Genomic DNA, 18,387 nt, shown 5'->3' on the forward strand with positions numbered 1-18,387 from the left:
CCAATTTGAGGGGCAAAAATTAAAGACCAACCCCAGCGAAGGGTCATCTTGTAAATTGTCCAAGTGAGGCCTATTCGGCCTTCAGGCATTTTTTGAAACTCTCCCTTAAGGCAGAGTTAAGGTAGAAGTTTGTATTAAGGCAATTTTTTTTTTTTTACTCAATTGAAATTTTGCAAAATTCTGCCTTGTGATTTTCTTTTTTAATTAAGCCGGGGTTCTAACCTCAAACCTTATGGTATTAGGCAAAAGACAAAAATTAAAGACCACCAATTTGAGGGACAAAAATTAAAGACCAGTGCATTTGACGGACAATCCGCACAAGAAAAAAAAAGGGAAAGATAAATGAAACATAGATAAATAAAAGCCCACATTTACATTGCGTATCTTTCCCTTCGTATTCAAAAAACTCGCAAATTAGAAAAACCATGCCCAAATTGTGCGAAATTTTCAAAAATTCTTTTCACCGTATTCAAGTCATATGTATTCAACTTTCAAATGTATTCATCATCTATGTATTAAATTTTCACTTTCTGTATTCATCTATAGCTATTTTACATTGTATTCAAACTTTATTGTATTTAAAAATCCACAATTCAAACAATATAAATAAAAAATATTGCTATTCAACTTGTTGCATACAAATTTTTTTTAGTGAAGGCAAAGAAATACACTAAAAATTGAATACATACAAACATAGATGCACTAAAAATTAACAAAAACACTCCAAAAAACTGAATACAAAATAATAAAATGAATACAAATGCTCCGACGATCGGAGGCAAACAACAGAGAGAGATGGTGGTCGGTTTAAAAATTTGCCAACAACAAGTATGCCATCACGGAGCTTACTTCTCGGCGAACCACACAACAACAACACCAACGATTTGGAGGATCTTAAGCGGTGGCCACGACATAAGTATGGCAACGGGAGGCATGCGTAATTCCTAGCAACCAGTTTAGGATGCATCGGCGGGGTAACGACGAGCTTCGGCGTGCGTCGCTAGCAAGGCGAAGAGAAAGCACCAAAAGATGACCGCGTACCTATTCCGTCAGAGAGAGAGTGAAAGAGAGAGAGAGTTGAGGAGGAGAGAGAGAGAGAGGTTGAGGGAAAACACCGATACAATGAAATAAAGAGGAGAATAGTTATATTGTGTAATTGATATACAAAATTTAGCTTTTTTTAATTAATCTAAAATGGGGTTAAATATAATTACCTACTACTTTTGCCACAACGCTCGTAGTTGCAATGCAAAAAAAAAAAATTAAAAAAAAAAGAATATGAGGAAACATAATTTAAAAAGCCCACATAAATGGGTGTAAAATTTAAAAACTCACAAATTAGAAAACCATGCCCAAAAAAATGAATTGTAACGGGAATTTGAGGGGGCAATTCGCAGGAATGTCGTTCTTCGAGGTGGTCTTTAATTTTTGTCAAATTGCAGGTCTTTAATTTTTGCTATTCGTCTAGAATATCCTGAGGTTCTGGGTTCGAACTCCGACTCAGGCATAAAAATAAAAAAAATTGCAAGGCAAGCCTTTTGGAAAAGTTTGTAGCATAAGTTGCCTTAAGGCATAATTAAAGTTCCGTCGGATCCGGTAGAAGTTGCCTTATAAGGCATACTTTTAGTTATGCCAAGGCAACATCTGCCGGAGACGGCATAGGTTGTCTTAAGGCATAACTAAAGTTATGCGGACAATTAGCAGGAATGCGCTTATTACGGGGTGGTCTTTAAGTTTTGCCCTTCAAAATGGTGATCTTTAAAGTTTGTCCTTCGTTAGGGACCGCTTGGTCACAGATTCAAAACTCAAGTGAAAATTAAAAAAAAATTCGCAAGGCATAAGTTAAAAAAAAAAAAAAGGCAGAGTTATAACTCTGGCTTAAGGCAGAATTTGTAGAAATGGGCAGAATTTGCAAATTCTGGCCCATGCAAGTTCTGCCTTTTTTTTACAACTTCTGCCTTGCGAAAAAAATTTAAATTTTCATTGAAAGGGGGTTCAAACCTGTGACCAAAGGGTCCCTAGCGAAGGGCAAACCTTAAAGACCATCAATTTGAAGGGTAAAACTTAAAGACCACCCCAAATGAACTGCAACCCGTGCAAAAAAAAAAAAAGAAGTTATGCCTGATCCGGCATAGGTTGCCTTATAAGGCAGACTTTTAGTTATGTCTTAAGGTAACCTATGTCGGCTCCGGCATAACTTTAGTTATACCTTAAGGCAACCTATGCCGCATAAGGCAAACTTTTTTCAGAGTCTTGCCTTGCGATTTTTTTTCTTTATATTGAGTGGGGGTTCAAACTCAAAACTTTGGAGTGTTTTCGATCACTTTTTAAGTGAAGGACAAAAATTAAATACCACCCCCAAAAGAAAGGCAATCCGCGCAAAAAAATGCTTTGAGGCGAAACCCTATTTTATATGCGCCCATTTAAGAGGACCCTACAAATCATTGTTGTTCTGTTAGGATTTAATATAATATGATCAAAGATCATAATCTCAATATTAAACTATGGATTAGTAAGGGAATGTCCCATCATTTACTTTTAAAAAATTGGATATTATCAACTCCCAAAAAGCACATCAATATCCTTACCAAAGATCTTGCATCGTCGTTTAGTGAATATTAAATCATTATCATTATTGTAGTGGTTGGACTAAAACTAATGATCTTTTTTTTTTTCAAATTTAATTATATGATACTTGAAATTTTTTTATCCCATTAATTCAAACTCGCGCTAAGTATAACCATTAAGAAGATAAAGAGTTATCCTATATGAAAGGTTCTCCATTCTTAGGGTTGTGGTTTACGCAATATTTTTCATTAGCTGTGTCTATATTAAAAGAAGTGAACAAATAAATAGATCACTATAATAAAGAGGTTTTCATTTTTTATATTTGCACCAAAAAAAATTATTTTATTTATTATCTATACATACATATTTAGTGAAAAACATTTAACAAATCGTTGTTCCGTGATACCGCTTAGAGTAAGATATATTCACCCCTACTCAGGATCAAACACGAAATTGCTAGTCACGGTAGAAGGGATCCTAACTATTCATCAACATTCTCAATGATAAAAGTTACTCCCTCCGGTCAAAAAAAGAACCCACTTAGTCATTTGCACACCTTTTAAGAAAATATCAATTTCTAAACAAAAATAGGTAATTTGACTAAACTATCTCTAATTAAATAGGCATTGAGATTTGATCATATAACACTTAATAAGGACAAATATGAAAAAACAAGATTAATTCTTTCTTGATTTGCTAAGTGAATTTTTTTATCCAAAAAAAAAGGCTAGTTGGATTCTTTTTTTTTTTATCTAGAGAGAGTATAATAAATCAATCTTTTAATAAGATGACAGTCAAGTTAATCTATTTTTTGGCAAAAAGTTCCTTAGCCTAATGTGGAATACATGCACACGTGTGCTCAATTTAAATTTATAATTGCATGGTAATCATGGAGTACTTATCTTTTAAGCTGTACAAACACCGCATTACACGGTGACATAAGCCGCCCTTATATAAAAAATTAATTAAATTAAACAAGACAATTCATAAAGTCACACAATATGATTAATATCATTAAACTGTTCTTAATTATGTTTGTGAAGAAACAATCATAGCATTTGTTACGCCGTTAACAAATTGAAATGATTGGAGAAAAAGTTATGTAGGGTATTATTCTTTGTTTTAATCAAGTTAATCAATGAAAATGCATCAACCGTTCATTTATTTTTTGTTTCTTAGTTCCTTCTAAACAATAATTTATATTTAGATGTTTTCTAAATTTTGTTTCTTTATGTCGGTCAATGAAATCCTTGAGAAGGAAAAAAAAAAAAAATTAAATCATTGAGACTTGAAGTGCCGCCTAAATCTTTACTTCCTTTTTTTTTTTTTCCTCTCAAAATACAAACAGAAAGTATTTAGATACTTCTAGAGTTTCTTGTTAATAGAAAAAAAAATTATTTTAGAACCCGAAATAAGAAAATAATTTATTTATTTATTAAAAATACGTAGAAGTCGATGTTCCTCGTTATGCTTATATTACATCTGTTCATGTGTCTGGAAAACTTGAGGGGTCATTGGGTTGGTCAGCTCATGAAATGTTAATTGAACATGAATTATTTATACTCTTTCTGTTAAAAAGATTATCTTACTTTCTTTATTAATTTATTTCAAAAAAATTAGCATATTTTTACATTTAGAAATAATTTAACTTTATAAGATTATTTACAGTCATATAAATATTCAAGACTTATTTTGAATAACCGCACATTTCAAAAGTCTTTCTTTATTTATACTCCGTGTCAAGTCAAACTCAGATTATCTTGTTGGGACGGAGGGAGTATATAACTAATATAATATTTATTTAGTTCATAAAAGATTATTCTTAACTAACATAGAGCGTAGTTAGAATTTGAAGTGTGTGAATTTTGAACTTGTCAGTTGTCATTGAACTCATGCGTGTTTTAGTTTTGGGTTTCCAATTAAATATTTATAGTTTTTTAATACAAGAACATAATCTGAGCAAATTTATTGAGTTCGCCCCAATTTAACATTTGGTTGCCGAGTTAAGTATTATTAATATTGTAATACCCGCGTAACTTAAGGACTTTATATACTCTACTACTTAATGTGATTACGAGGTATAGGGAATGGAATAGGAAATCGTGAATATGATTAGGAATAATTATGTAAAAGGCAAAAATACACTTAAAATGCGAGTCTGAGCTTCAAAAATAGTCATTTTGTCTCGGAGCTTTATGCGAACTTGAGCTAATGGGATTTCAAAACGCGTATCGAACACCTAATGATAATTTTTTGTTCACTAATGGAGTTTTAAAACGGGTATCGAACACCTAATGATAACTTTTTTTTCTTAAAAAAAAGCCTTTTTGCCCATGATAATTTTTTTTTGTTGTAAAAAAGAAGCATTTTTTCCCTTTTCCTCTAATTGTTATAGATTAATAACATAAATGGAATTATGATGTCATTAACCAGTAAAATCTATTGGTGCGCACGTGCTATACGTATGTTATCCTTGTTTTTACATGTTATCGACTAACCGTATAAGCTGTGTGTTCGTGCGAGCTTAAAGTGGCAAATTACGTAAATTTGTGTTGGTTGTGTCTAATTAAGGAACTTCATTTTACATGAGTCACCTCTAGGGGTGGGCACGGTACGGTATATACCGATTACCATACCGAAATCGAAATTTTTGATACCGCGATTTCGGTATTATGATATTTGATACAATATTTGGTATTTTTTACGAAAAGTTTGGTATTTGGTACGAAAAGAAAATAGAAGCCATTTTACATATACAATTCATATATACACACACACACACGTTGGAATTGTTATAGATTTAATATTTTACATAAATGTCGATGATATAATTGATTGAAATGCTATTTTTGTATACATTGAAATGCCCTTTTTGTAATTGATTAACAAAGGGAATTAATCGTCATCTTTCTTTTGAATTTTTACACATAGCTGTTAGATAATATAATTGAGCGTGTTATCCTTGTTAATTCTTTAATATACGTATATATATATGTCGGAATAAAGCAATGCTAGTTCTGAATTAGCGTCAATAAAATAAAATCGAACTTAAAAATATCAAACCATACTGAATTAATTTGGTATGGTAATAGCATAATATTTTTAAATACCGAAATTATCGAAGTGGCAGCCATCTCTGAGTACTGCACACTGGCTACTGACTGCAATAAAACGATTTCAACAAAAACTGCTTCACGTGCTTTTCTTGGCGTGTGTATTCATGATTTACCTATTGCTTTTTGGCAAATCGCGAGAGAAAATGGTTAAAATGTGTTCCCAAAGTGATCAGTTTGGTCCTAAGCTATAGGAATAAGGATAATCGCTAATTTACAATAAACGGAGGTTCTAGGCGAGATAAATGGTTTTTTTTGGCCCTTTACAGCTTTTTTTTACGTTTTATGACTCTTTTACAATATATTTTTATTTTTTATGTAAGTGATCTCATTTCCTTGTTCTAGGCATCTTCCTTCATACACACATCCTCAATCAAAGATATTTTAGACATTCTTCCGTGCTTTATTGAACATATTGAACTATAAAATTGCAACTTTCTTCGAGCTCAATATTTGTATGAGAAATGTTCCCATGACTCTTAATTTAAGGTTAAGAAGTTTGATGTGGATTCTGGACTCAGATTGAACAATACAAGAAAGTACTTTTGTTTTGTAGTTTGAGATGCGTAGGCCCTTCGTTTATTTTGCCAACAAACGTAGCTATTTTCTATACTTATATGGCCAGGGACCAAATTAATCACTTTTTGAGATACATTAAATATCATTTTACCATATTTATATATTAAGGACTAAATAAAATCAAAATTCATACATAATTTTTTTTTTATTTCTTAAATTCTAAATACGTGTCGAGAACCAATATATAAATTGGAACAAAGGGTATAACACACACACACACGTACATTACGGTTATAAAAATAAATGTGATATCTCAAAAAGAAGTGTCCACATTTATTTCTACAAAAATAGTGTCTAGGTTCCTCTCGTATGGCTGTGTAACAGACCATTTATGAGTCATCTTTGAATTATGAAATACCTTTTTTGACTTGGATTCTTTATTAGCCATTATTCTAATATTAATTCCAACGTTACATGATAATCCAACAGATCTTTGCATTTGGTTTTGTAACATTTCTTTGATTACCATTTTAATCTCCTTTATGACACCTTTGACAGTATATACCATGAGATTTCATCCTGATGGTTTGATTGTGGTTCACCTATATATATTTGCTGTCTTTCTCCTTTTGTTTACACAACAAGAAAGACAATTCTTCCTCCCATATTTGTTTGTGCTGGGTTTTATATATATTAAAAGAAATCTTTGTTAGATTAAGAACTCGGTTTATCTTCAGAAGAGTTTTGAATTACAATTTTTATAAGCTAAGGATGTTGTCTTTTGACACGCCTCAAGAGTTATTTCCGTAATATTTCCAACAATCTTAAGGATATTTTTGACTTTGTTCTTATGAAGGATACCAATTACGAACGTATAACATTTCTACTATTGCTTATGTTTTTGTATAACATAATATCAAGAATAAAGGTATGTGCTCAAACTTCTTGATATATGTTAGTGTCTATATATAAAAGTTTTACATATGTATGTTAATGATTTTGTCTTTACTGGCATGAATTAGTTTTTGCTTATACCACTTGATGTGTATTTGGGGTACATGTATTTAAGTAATTTTTTATTACTCAATTTTGACGGACAGTGACATATGAAAAATAATGGTTACCTATATGGTTGAGGAAGTTAAAAGTAACTACGTGTGTATTATATTTTAGACCTTACAAATGTGAGATCTTTGTGGTAACAAATTATATTATGATATATTGTATTTTTGGTTGAAGAACCTTATGATAAAAACAAATATATATATATTTGCATAGCTCTTGGTCATTTGGGTGAATGTTGAATAATGATTGGTCTTTCTTCATATAACTATGAGCAATTTATTTGAGACCAAGCTTTAATGGAAATAATAATTATTTTGTGTCGCAAATTAAGCCAATATATTCCTCAATGTAGAAGAAGATTCGGAAAAATGATAATCTGAAGTAAAATAAAATTGACTAAGCGGATGATATAAATTATTGTGGTCATTTCTCAAAGCTCTTGTGGCTACTGAGAGATTTTGTGTTAGACGATGTTCAACAAACATAATTTTGTGTTCACCCAAGTGCTTTTTATTTATGTTGGTGATTCTAGAACTATTCTTGAAATGAAAAAGTTCTTCTTACAATATTTTTTTTTAAAAAAAATAGCTCGATGTGGTGTGATAGTTGAACTAATTTGAGAGATTATTAGGAAAAGTGGGGGGTTAAAGTTTCATTTGAATCTAATAAATCTTGTGTTAACCAAAAACAATATTTTTATAAGCAATGAGTATTGTAACCATGATGTATATGTCTCTAATTTTTTCAAGATGAAAAATTTAATATTTTTTGTACTTGACTGATCATATGATTTATTTATATTTGAGCATGTTAGTTGAAAATGCGAGTTTTAAGGTTTTCTTATGGCTCCAAAGTTATTATTTTAAATGGTTATATTAATGGATCTTTGCTATATTAATCATATGTTTGAATATGTTTCATATAACCGATCATTTGAATGTTTTTGAAATTCGTTTATTTTCTAACCATAATGATGTATCTTTGAATTCAATAAAAACATATTTTCTTTGAAGGCTTTTGTGTTGATATGATTTTTCTTTTAATGACTTTCATATAACGCTTACAAAATGTTAATCATTTGATCCATTAAAATCATTAAAGTCAATTGCTTGTTCTATAAAATTAGGCAATTATTTGTGTTCTTCATCTATATATACTATGTTTAGATTGAAATATTTGAAAGTGTAGGGGTGTCATGCTAAGATTATGCTAAACGATGCTAAGAAAAGAAAAATAGGTTTTAAGATTTTTAATTGCATGTTGATACAGTGTTGCATCACAGATTTTAGAAATGATGATTTCAAAGAAATCTTTGGATGATGATTTTTACCATTGTTGACTTTAATTAATTATTGTGAATTGTTGTTGTAATAATATGATGAAGATATAAAATTGCTCAAAATTTACATTTTTCTTGGTGGGATGCCATAACATGAAAACTAATTAAATGGAATTTACTATTTTGGAGTTGATTGGTGATGAGGCAGAAATGTAAGTATTCCTATTGAATAAAACCAACAACTTTTGTGTCTATACATTGTGGTTGCCGTAAAATGAAAAATAAACATTTTATTGGCAAAAATAGACTCTCTTTAAATAATGTGATAAAAACGGTTAGATGAAATTGTTTATGTAAATTATGTGAAGTCGGATTCAATTCACGGAGACAATAAGAAACATCAGATTTTTTTTTAGAAATTTGAGAAGATCAACAATGATAGTAACCCAACCTATGTGATTGGAGATTCCATGAATTAGTTTTGTAATAACAAGTCATTGAGATCAAGTGTGCACTATAAAAATTATGTCCCTTCATTTATTTAGTGCCAACAAACGTTATAAACTCTTAATCTATTTTCTATACTTATATGGGTGGGCTGAGTGTGGAGTGGTGCCAAAAATTAATCTCTTTTCGACAAAAGATTGCGAGATAACTTACAAAAGAATTAAATTATCATTTATACTTATTTTATCATATTTATATTCGAATTATGCTCTTTTGTGAGAACTAAATAAATTTTATTCTATTTCAAAACTTCTTATTTGATTTTATTCATTATTCTTTTTTGAGATAATTTTTTAAAAATAAATGTGATATCTCAAAAAGAAGTGTCCACATTTATTTCTACAAAAATAGTGTCTAGGTTCCTCTCGTATGGTTGTGTAGCAGACCATTTATATATAATTATGAAATACCTTTTTTGACTTGGATTCTTTATTAGCCATTATTCTAATATTAATTCCAACGTTACATGACAATCCAACAGATCTTTGCATTTGGTTTTGTAACATTTCTTTGATTACCATTTTAATCTCCTTTATGACACCTTTGACAGTAGCAAACCTTGTTGACCATGAGATTTCATCCTGATGGTTTGATTGTGGTTCACCTATATATATTTGCTGTCTTTCTCCTTTTGTTTACACAACAAGAAAGACAATTCTTCCTCCCATATTTGTTTGTGCTGGGTTTATATATATTAAAAGAAATCTTAAAGGAACCGCTTAATACTAGAAGAGCTTGTTATCACCCATATCCATATTCAAGCGAAATATCCTTCTAAGAAATTTTGACACGCCTCAAGCTACAAGAGTTTGTGATTTTAATATTTCCAACACATTCTACCCCCAAACTCACTTATGAGATTACACTAAGTATATTGTTATTATTGTTGTTTAAATTACATTTATATGATTCAATCTCTAATTTCATGAAGTTGCAAAAGTTATCAAATTTGTTCCAAATGGTGGACGCAATTGCACATGAAACATTTATTCTTGAAAAAGAAATATCATAGAACTAAAATGGAGGCTTATAATTAGGCTCCCTTTAAAAATGTTTGCTCTTTTTACCTGTTTTAAGAAAACGATCGAATGATTTTGTAATTGCATGTCTCTGAATGTGGGAACAGATACTGGAATTGGAGGAACACATAACTTAAATTTTCTTTACTTTCAGGAAAATTACTTTATTTTATGATTCAAGATGGGACCAAAACGTGAGTTCACTGACATTGGGCTCCAAACAATTAAATTTTATTCGAAAATTAATTTTATATCCGATCAATGAATGTGTTATAGGATTTTTTTTTTTAATTTTTTTTTTTGGAGAAATGACAAAAATCATCTCTTATATTTGAGGGTAAGTTTAAATTAATCAATGAATGAGTTATATGATTTTTTTTTTTTTTTTTTTTTTTTTTGGAGAAATGACAAAAATCATCTCTTATATTTGAGGGTAAGTTTAAATTAATAATTTAAGTTTGTTCAAATTCCTTTGCTTCGGTTATCGTATTATTTAATATTGTTGCTATTCTTTTCTCCATTATTTTCAACAAGACTTTTTTACTGCTGTATTTCCTTTTCAAATCTGCTTTGAATTGATTTACTTGAGCCATGTTTTTTTTGGAATCAACCTCTCTACCTTCACAAGGTAAAGTAAGGCCTGCGTATCCACTTGTGGGATTACATTAGTATGTTGCTCACTAGTAAAAAAAAATCTCTATTTTCCCACTAAATTTGTCACTGAAAAATGTTTAGTTGCTATTTCCCACAGTGTCCGTGGAAAAACCTAAATACTAGTGTTTTCACATAGGAAAAAATAGGAAGTTTTTCAGTGTCTCAATGGGAACCTGTTTCCCATCATGCGTTTTCACAATGAATTGGTTGGGTGGGAATGAAGTGGAAAAATGTAATATATTGCATATATTTTCCACTGATTATTCATGAGAAAAATCTTTGTTTCTAGTAGCGATTGTTGTAAGATTGTTTAAAGTAAACAATTTTAGTTTCTATCAAATAATTTAACAGCTATCAAGAAATTTCCATTAAAATCCTGGAACAACCAACTTAAAAATAACACTAAATACAAAAAATAGACAACAATAACAAAAGCTCCACCTCAAAAAATTACGCTAGGCTTTAAAAGTATACCAAAAGTAGAAGAAACTTTAAGAATTTTACCTTCAAACGTGAGCCTGTTAAACTCTTTCCACCGTTTCTATCAAATCTAACATACAAAATTTAGTAAATATTTGATAAAGATAAAAAGAATTCATTTTTGACAAACTTAAAAGATCAAAATATTGATTGAAAATATATTTAAGGGACTTTAAACGTACACCCACACATACATGACTGTTTTCGTTATTTTCTCATGTTTTTTGCATGCATGTTATTATTATTTAATAATATTCAATTAGTACATTTTCTAGAATTTTGATATTGCATACATGTTATTTCAGATTCCACAAGTAAAATTACACTAAAGTATTAGAGTCATCCGATATAAGAACTACGAAATTCGATATGAACGGATTAGTGTATATATCAACTATGTGTAAACTATTAACCGCTGAATATTTTATTTTTATTCATTATTGATTATAGTAATTGGATTTTGTAATTTATTGGTATTCATGGAAGTAGTCAAGATCAATAGGCACATAGAGGTAGAAGGAATAAAACAAAAAAAGAATCATCATTGGTGTATTAGTATGACTTAATATCCATAATTGTCCCCTCTTAACGAGCCTTATCCATTTGAAATTTGTGATGTTGACAACGTAACCAACAAATAAATTTCTTCATCTATGTGTTATTATCAACCACTCATAGGTTAAAACGGTTTGAAATTCTAGCAGTTTATATGTTATAGGACTCTTTCATACCTCCAAATTCATTAATCATACACTAAGCGTATTGAAGATTAATAATAAGTAGGATTATGTGTCTCTACATTTTAAGTTTGTAGTTGAAATGGTTACACAATAGTATAAATCTATTAAAACGAATAGTAATTCTTGAGTTCAAATATTGCCAATTTCTTTCCTGAGAAAGAATTTACATGCTTGGCTGATGAGAAAAAAATTAGACTTACAAGTGAAGAAACATAGTAAATATATAACGACCCAAATGAAAGTGTGTCATCACTAACAACTTAAAATTTAGTAGATGAATGGTCATACATTAAAAATAATTATTAAAAAAGCTTTAATAGTTTCTATACGGGGCACGTAATCTACCACTTATTTTAAATGTTAACTGCTGCAATATGATTTTGGAATAGCATGGATTATTCTAAATATGTGGAGGGAAGATATGAACAAAGGATGCATGGTTAAATATTTACTTGCATCATGTTTATGTTAATTAAACAATTTGATTTTAATAGTTAAAAAGTTAAAACGAGAACACCTATAACTTAATTTAAAGTAAATGATAAATATATAAACTAAAGATGTTTATTTTGTAGTTACTAATTTAATGTAAACATCACGTGCAAATCAACTTCAAATTTTGTGGTAAAGCGAGTGTAGGTTCGAACGTTCCCAATAAGTGAATCCAAACTTTTGAAATTGGAACAAATTCGATAGTGAATCACAAGTTCTTAGTATTATAACTTTTTTTATCTAATAAACAGGAAGTCTGCTTTAAAATCGTTGGCGACATGTGTATTGCAAAGTTTCTTTCATTCTTCTCGTCATAGGCTTTCATGTAGGGCTGTTCAAAACCGAACCGCAACCGATAACCCAACTGCAAAATAGGTTTATTGGTATCGGGTAATTGGATTAACAGATGGGGAATGGTTTGGGATTTTATAGTTAACGGCTTAACGGTGAGGGGGACGGTTTCCTCATTTTCCTTATCGATTTAGCCGTTAACCCGTTAAGAATAATTAAATTATAAATAAATCCCTATGTATATAAAGTACTAAAGATTAGAAATACTAATCTTTGAGCCTAAAACTCATTTTTCTTCCCACAACATGGTAGCAGTTTCTCATTTTCCTTATTTCTTCTGCTTGGTGTTTGTTTCTTATTATCTCATGTTATCAACTAGAATCATTCAAAGCATTTTTACTTTCCTTGGATGTTTCTTCCCTTTTCTATGGTGAAGATGAGAATGAGATAGAATTATTAGTGGTTATTTGAAAGAAATAAGTTTTCTTATGGATATTGACACACTTTAGTATGAAAATATGATACTTAATCTGCACAGTTTATTTAATAACGATACTTTAGTGAAAATTTTATTCGTATTTCCAATAATTTAAAATCATGTGTCCCAAGAATACCCATCATAAGTAATACATCCATTTAAATCTTGCGATGTAAAGCAAATAGGGTCAAATGTGAGTTTGCAACCTATACACTATCAATATTAAGCCTTTTGTGTTTTGATAATTTTGTATTGATGCAATAGTCCGAGCAGCAGAAGGAAAAAAAAATCTCATATAATTTATTGATTAACCGATAAATCGATCGCTAACCGACCGTTATCCGCTAAATCCACACCGAACCAACCGATATCTTATTGGTTGGTTAGCGGATTGAGATATTTAAAAATAGATATCCGATAAGCCAAACCGTTAAGTACAATTATCCAACCGAACCGTCCTATAAGCACTTGTTTTATGTGTTCAAAGCTTATTTACTTTTGGTAAAACATTAACAACCCTGTTGGAACACATGCAACATTTTATTGTCCACTTTGGTTATTTTTATTTTAAAAAAGAAAAAGGTGTACAGATTATAATGCCAGACTAGTCAAGTCATTTAAAACTCAAGCCTCAACATACCAATTATTGATCAAGAATACATAACTTGGTGGGCCACCTCTCAAAAAATTTGTGGGACCCACTAATGACCTAACAATAATTAAATAGGGAAAATGGGGGGACCAATTTTAAATTCAAAAAAAAAAAAATGAGAAAAATATGTATAAAAAATTCGACTTCAACGTAAATTTCCCTCTATGGAGACTTTTGGTCCACAGTACGGATTAAAATTGGGTCCATTCTGACAACCTTTAAAGCTTAAATTCCCCCAGATTTTTTGCCTTCTTGATAGATATTACAAAGATACAGCCTCTAAACTCATACACTACATGATAAAATTATATTTAACTTTATCCTATTTAACATCGCTATTTAAACTATAATTACTTCTTAAATTATTTGTATATTTATCTATTTTGAAATAACTTCAGACATTTGGCATCTGAAGTATCATATGACTGAAATTCAAGTAAATGGATAAACTTTGGCCACATATGTGTGCATGAACTTCATGCAAAAATAGTTGAATTTAAGTAAAAATGATTGAATTTCAACTACATATGATTAAAATCTAGATAAAAATGATTGAATTTCAGTCATATGTGCCTGAAGTTTTTGCATGAACTTCAACAATATGTACTTGAATTTGAGGCAAAATGATTAAACAAACCATATATGGCTGAGTTTAAGCAAAATTGGCTGAGTTTTAGCTATATGTGTCTAACTTCATGTTTACAGTTAGACTTCGTCAAACCTAAATTCATACACCTTACATTGGAAGTTGTTTCGGAATGGGTAGACCCGTAAATTTTTACGCATGACAATATGACCTAAATGAAAGTAGGAAAAATAAGTTCTTTAAAAAAGAGGAAAATGACTTTTTTAATAAAAGTAGAAAAAACAAGTTTCACAATTAAGATTAAGAATTTTCAGTTTATCAAATTCAAATAAAAAAATTTGAGTATTAGCACGTATGGCTATAGATACTGCAAACAAGCTTGCTGCAATTGCTGCTGAAATGGGAGAACTGTTAAATTAAATTCAAGAGCACCGTAGATTGCTAAACTTCCTTTTGATTTTTTTTTTTTTTTTTTTTTTTTTTTTTTTTAGAACAATGGATCCTGCAAAGAAAGAAGAATGCACATAGGTTTTGGAGGAGAGGGAGGAAGCACTCATTGTTCATGGAGCACTCGAGCGCCTGAAAACCTAGAATTAATAAATCAACAAAAAGTTCAAGTTCACATTGTCTCCTTTCTATCCACTCAACGCCCACTTCGAAGCCAGTAGCGGAGCCACATAGAGCCGAGGGTGTTCATTCAAACCCCCTCGGGGGAAAAAAATACTGTTTTTATAAGATTAAAATTATTTTTTATGTATATATAGTAGATGTTCAACCCCCTTAAGCTTCTTTGTATATTTACATTTTTATATTTTGAACCCTCTCGGCGGAAATCCTGACTCTGCCATTGCTTGTAACCCCTTGACCTTCCCACCCCCCACCCATTCCACCCTCGTGCGTTTTGCTAGATTACATATAAATATTATGAGATAATTTATTTTGATTATTTAACAAACACACTAAAAAATAAGTAAGAAACTCACTTATTTTTCAAGAAACATGATTTTGTAGAAACATTTTCCATATTTTCTTTCACACTAAACAACAAAAATATACATAGCATAACCCCACCAAATGAACACCGAAAAGAAGAGTATTCGCAAACCTTACCATCACCTTGAAGGTAGAGAGTCCGTTTCCGATAAACCATCAAACACACATCTTTCTCAAACCACATAGACTACGAAGGGCAGAATATGCAGACCTTACCCTTATCTTGAAAGCAGAGAGTCTGTTTCCGATAAACCATCAAACACGCCCTTTCTCAAACCACAACAAGCGCGTGGAAGGGGTGGTGTTGGCTTGAGCGCGTGAAAGGGGGTAGTGTACTGTATGACCTTAGCAGAGATGAGCTGTGAATATATACAGTACTGTCCCCACCACCCATGTGCCCCCTTCTTCCTGTCTCCACCACTTCTTGCTTCTCAATCATTAGACCCCTCAATTCTACCTTTTGCCCATATTACCCCTTCCCCTTTTCTTCTATTGTTGCAACTCTCTTATCCTTCCTTTACCACCCCTCAATTCTTCTACACCACCACTCTTTCTACTCAATTTACAAGTAATTCTCAAATATTTGTTGTTTTTTCTTTCTTGGGTTTGCTTAATTCTCAAGTAGTTTTCAAATATTTGTTGTTTTTGCATTCTTGGGGTTTGCTCAATTCAGCTTTATTTTCCCATAATTCCACATTAGTCCTCTCCACAACCACTCTCTATTTGGACTTGATTTTCAAATATTTGTTGTTTTTTCTTTGTTGGGGTTGTTCAATTCTGCTCTATTTGCCCATAAACACCACATTTGTCCACTTTCAACTCAATTTTCAAGTAATTTCACATATTTGTTGTTTTTTCTTTGTTGGGGGTTTTTGCTTAATTCAGCTCTATTTTCTCATAAATCCCACATTAGTCCTTCACCAGTCCACTACTCTTTCTACTTAGTTCTCAAGTAACTCTCAAATATTGGCTACTTTTTCATACTTGGGGTTACTCAATTCAACTCTATTTGCCCATATTCTATTTGTATTTGGTTTTCAAGTAGTTTCTCCAATTTTCTTGCTACTTAAAGAGTTTTTTCCCCTTTCTTGATTTGTCAAGTAATACCTCATATTTATTACTCTTGTGTTGCTTAATTGAGCTCTATTTTCCCATAAATCCCATCACCACTCTATTTGTATTTTACTCAACAAAATTCTGTCTGCTTACTCACAACACTCATCAACCATCAGTCTTTTTTAGAACTTGAAATTCCTCATATTTGTTGCTTGTCCATTGTTGAACTGCACCTTTGTTCACTTGAACTATACACCTGCAATCTCTCATTGTTGTGTCTGTGATTTCTCATATTTGTTCCATCTTCATTGGTATTCTTGAACTTGTTACTGTACTTCTATGTCGACTTCAGCTGAAGGTAACGGAGCTATAATTGATCCACAAAGACGACAACAACAACAACAACAACCTTCTGGTGGAGGTGGAGGATCCATTAATGGTGCTTTAACAGTGAAAAAACCGCCAGTTAAAGACCGTCATAGCAAAGTTGATGGTAGAGGAAGACGTATAAGGATGCCAATTGTATGTGCTGCTAGAGTTTTTCAGCTCACCCGTGAACTCGGTCACAAGTCTGATGGACAAACTATTGAATGGCTACTTCGTCAAGCTGAACCTTCAATTATAGCTGCTACTGGTACTGGTACAATACCAGCTAGTTTCTCAACTGTATCTGTTTCAGTACGGAACGGGTCTTCTTCAATTAATTCATCAATAACAGCTCCGCTTGATCAGAAGCATCAATCACAGTTGATTTCTCCAGGGGCACCGTTTATACTGGGGAAGCGTCTCAGGGCGGACGAGGAAAGCCTGGAAAACGGAAACAAGGATGATAATGTGGGTCCCACAGCTAATGTAGCTGTGGGACCCACGACAGGGTTCTGGGCCGTGCCGGCTAGGCCGGATTTCGGCCAAATTTGGAGCTTCGCCGCCGCGGCGGCACCACCAGAAATGATGGTGCCAACATCTGCGGCGGCGTTAAGCTCGCAGAGTTCGAGGTTTTTTCAGCAGCAAATGGGAGAGGCTTCAGCTGCTAGGGTTGGGAATTATTTACCAATGACTCAAGGGCATCTCAATTTACTAGCTTCCCTATCAGGTCCGCCGCAGCCTTCTTCGGGGAGAAGAGAGGACGACGGGCGTTGAAGATATGAATATTTATTATTATTATTGTTGTCGTTGTCGTCGTTGTTATTGTTGTTGTTGTTAATATATCGTATAAATGTGTCTTAATGTTCTTGTTTGTGTTAGATGAGAAATTGTTGTTAAAATTTGGAAGTTTAGGTTCTAGTGAGTGAGAATTTGATGAATTATTGCTAGGATTAGGGTGTTTGCTTTTATCTCATTTGTAGCTGTGGGAAGATAACAAGAAACACAAGTATAATCAGGGGAATTGCTGCTTGTGATGAATTTGGTGGGGTTTTTTTGCTATTGATGCAGAAGACCTTGACATAATAAGCTGTTTGATCACTTTGTAACAAGAGATAATAGGGGATCAGTGTGGACTATGAAAACCTGTAGTTCCACATGAATGTTTTGTAAGGAAACCATGGAGGTTTCCATTGAATTTAATTCTGTAATTTGTTGAAAAACTATATCAGTTGTGAGCTAAACTTTCCTACTCAAAAAGAGTGTCATGGACTTTGTTTACTGATGAACTTACATTGTGTTATCTTGAATGGGTGCTTAGAGTATGTGTGTTCTACAGCTCAATGATTTAGTTGGCACCTGTTGCTCAGACTCTTCAAAGATGTCGGCTGGTGCGTGATAGATCATCCAAAAGTAGTGTATTGTTGGAGGATCTAACACGAGTGCGGCAACATCTTTGGAGTCCGAGCAACATAGGTTAGCACCATACTGGTAAAATGAAATATTCATTTATAGCCCCCAAAAAAAATCAT

General features: G+C 31.9%; 1 protein-coding gene across 1 annotated transcript; it reads left to right on the forward strand.

Moving 5' to 3' along the window:
- The first annotated feature begins 15,894 nt into the window (after nt 1-15,894).
- On the forward strand, nt 15,895-18,144 carry LOC132060276 (transcription factor TCP7-like). The gene has a single exon (XM_059453231.1). The coding sequence runs from the start codon at nt 16,832-16,834 to the stop codon at nt 17,630-17,632; it is 801 nt and encodes a 266-aa protein (XP_059309214.1). The 5' UTR covers nt 15,895-16,831; the 3' UTR covers nt 17,633-18,144.
- The last annotated feature ends 243 nt before the right edge of the window (nt 18,145-18,387 follow it).

This window comes from Lycium ferocissimum, chromosome 6, assembly GCF_029784015.1.
Source record: "Lycium ferocissimum isolate CSIRO_LF1 chromosome 6, AGI_CSIRO_Lferr_CH_V1, whole genome shotgun sequence".
NCBI classification, from domain to species: domain Eukaryota; kingdom Viridiplantae; phylum Streptophyta; class Magnoliopsida; order Solanales; family Solanaceae; genus Lycium; species Lycium ferocissimum.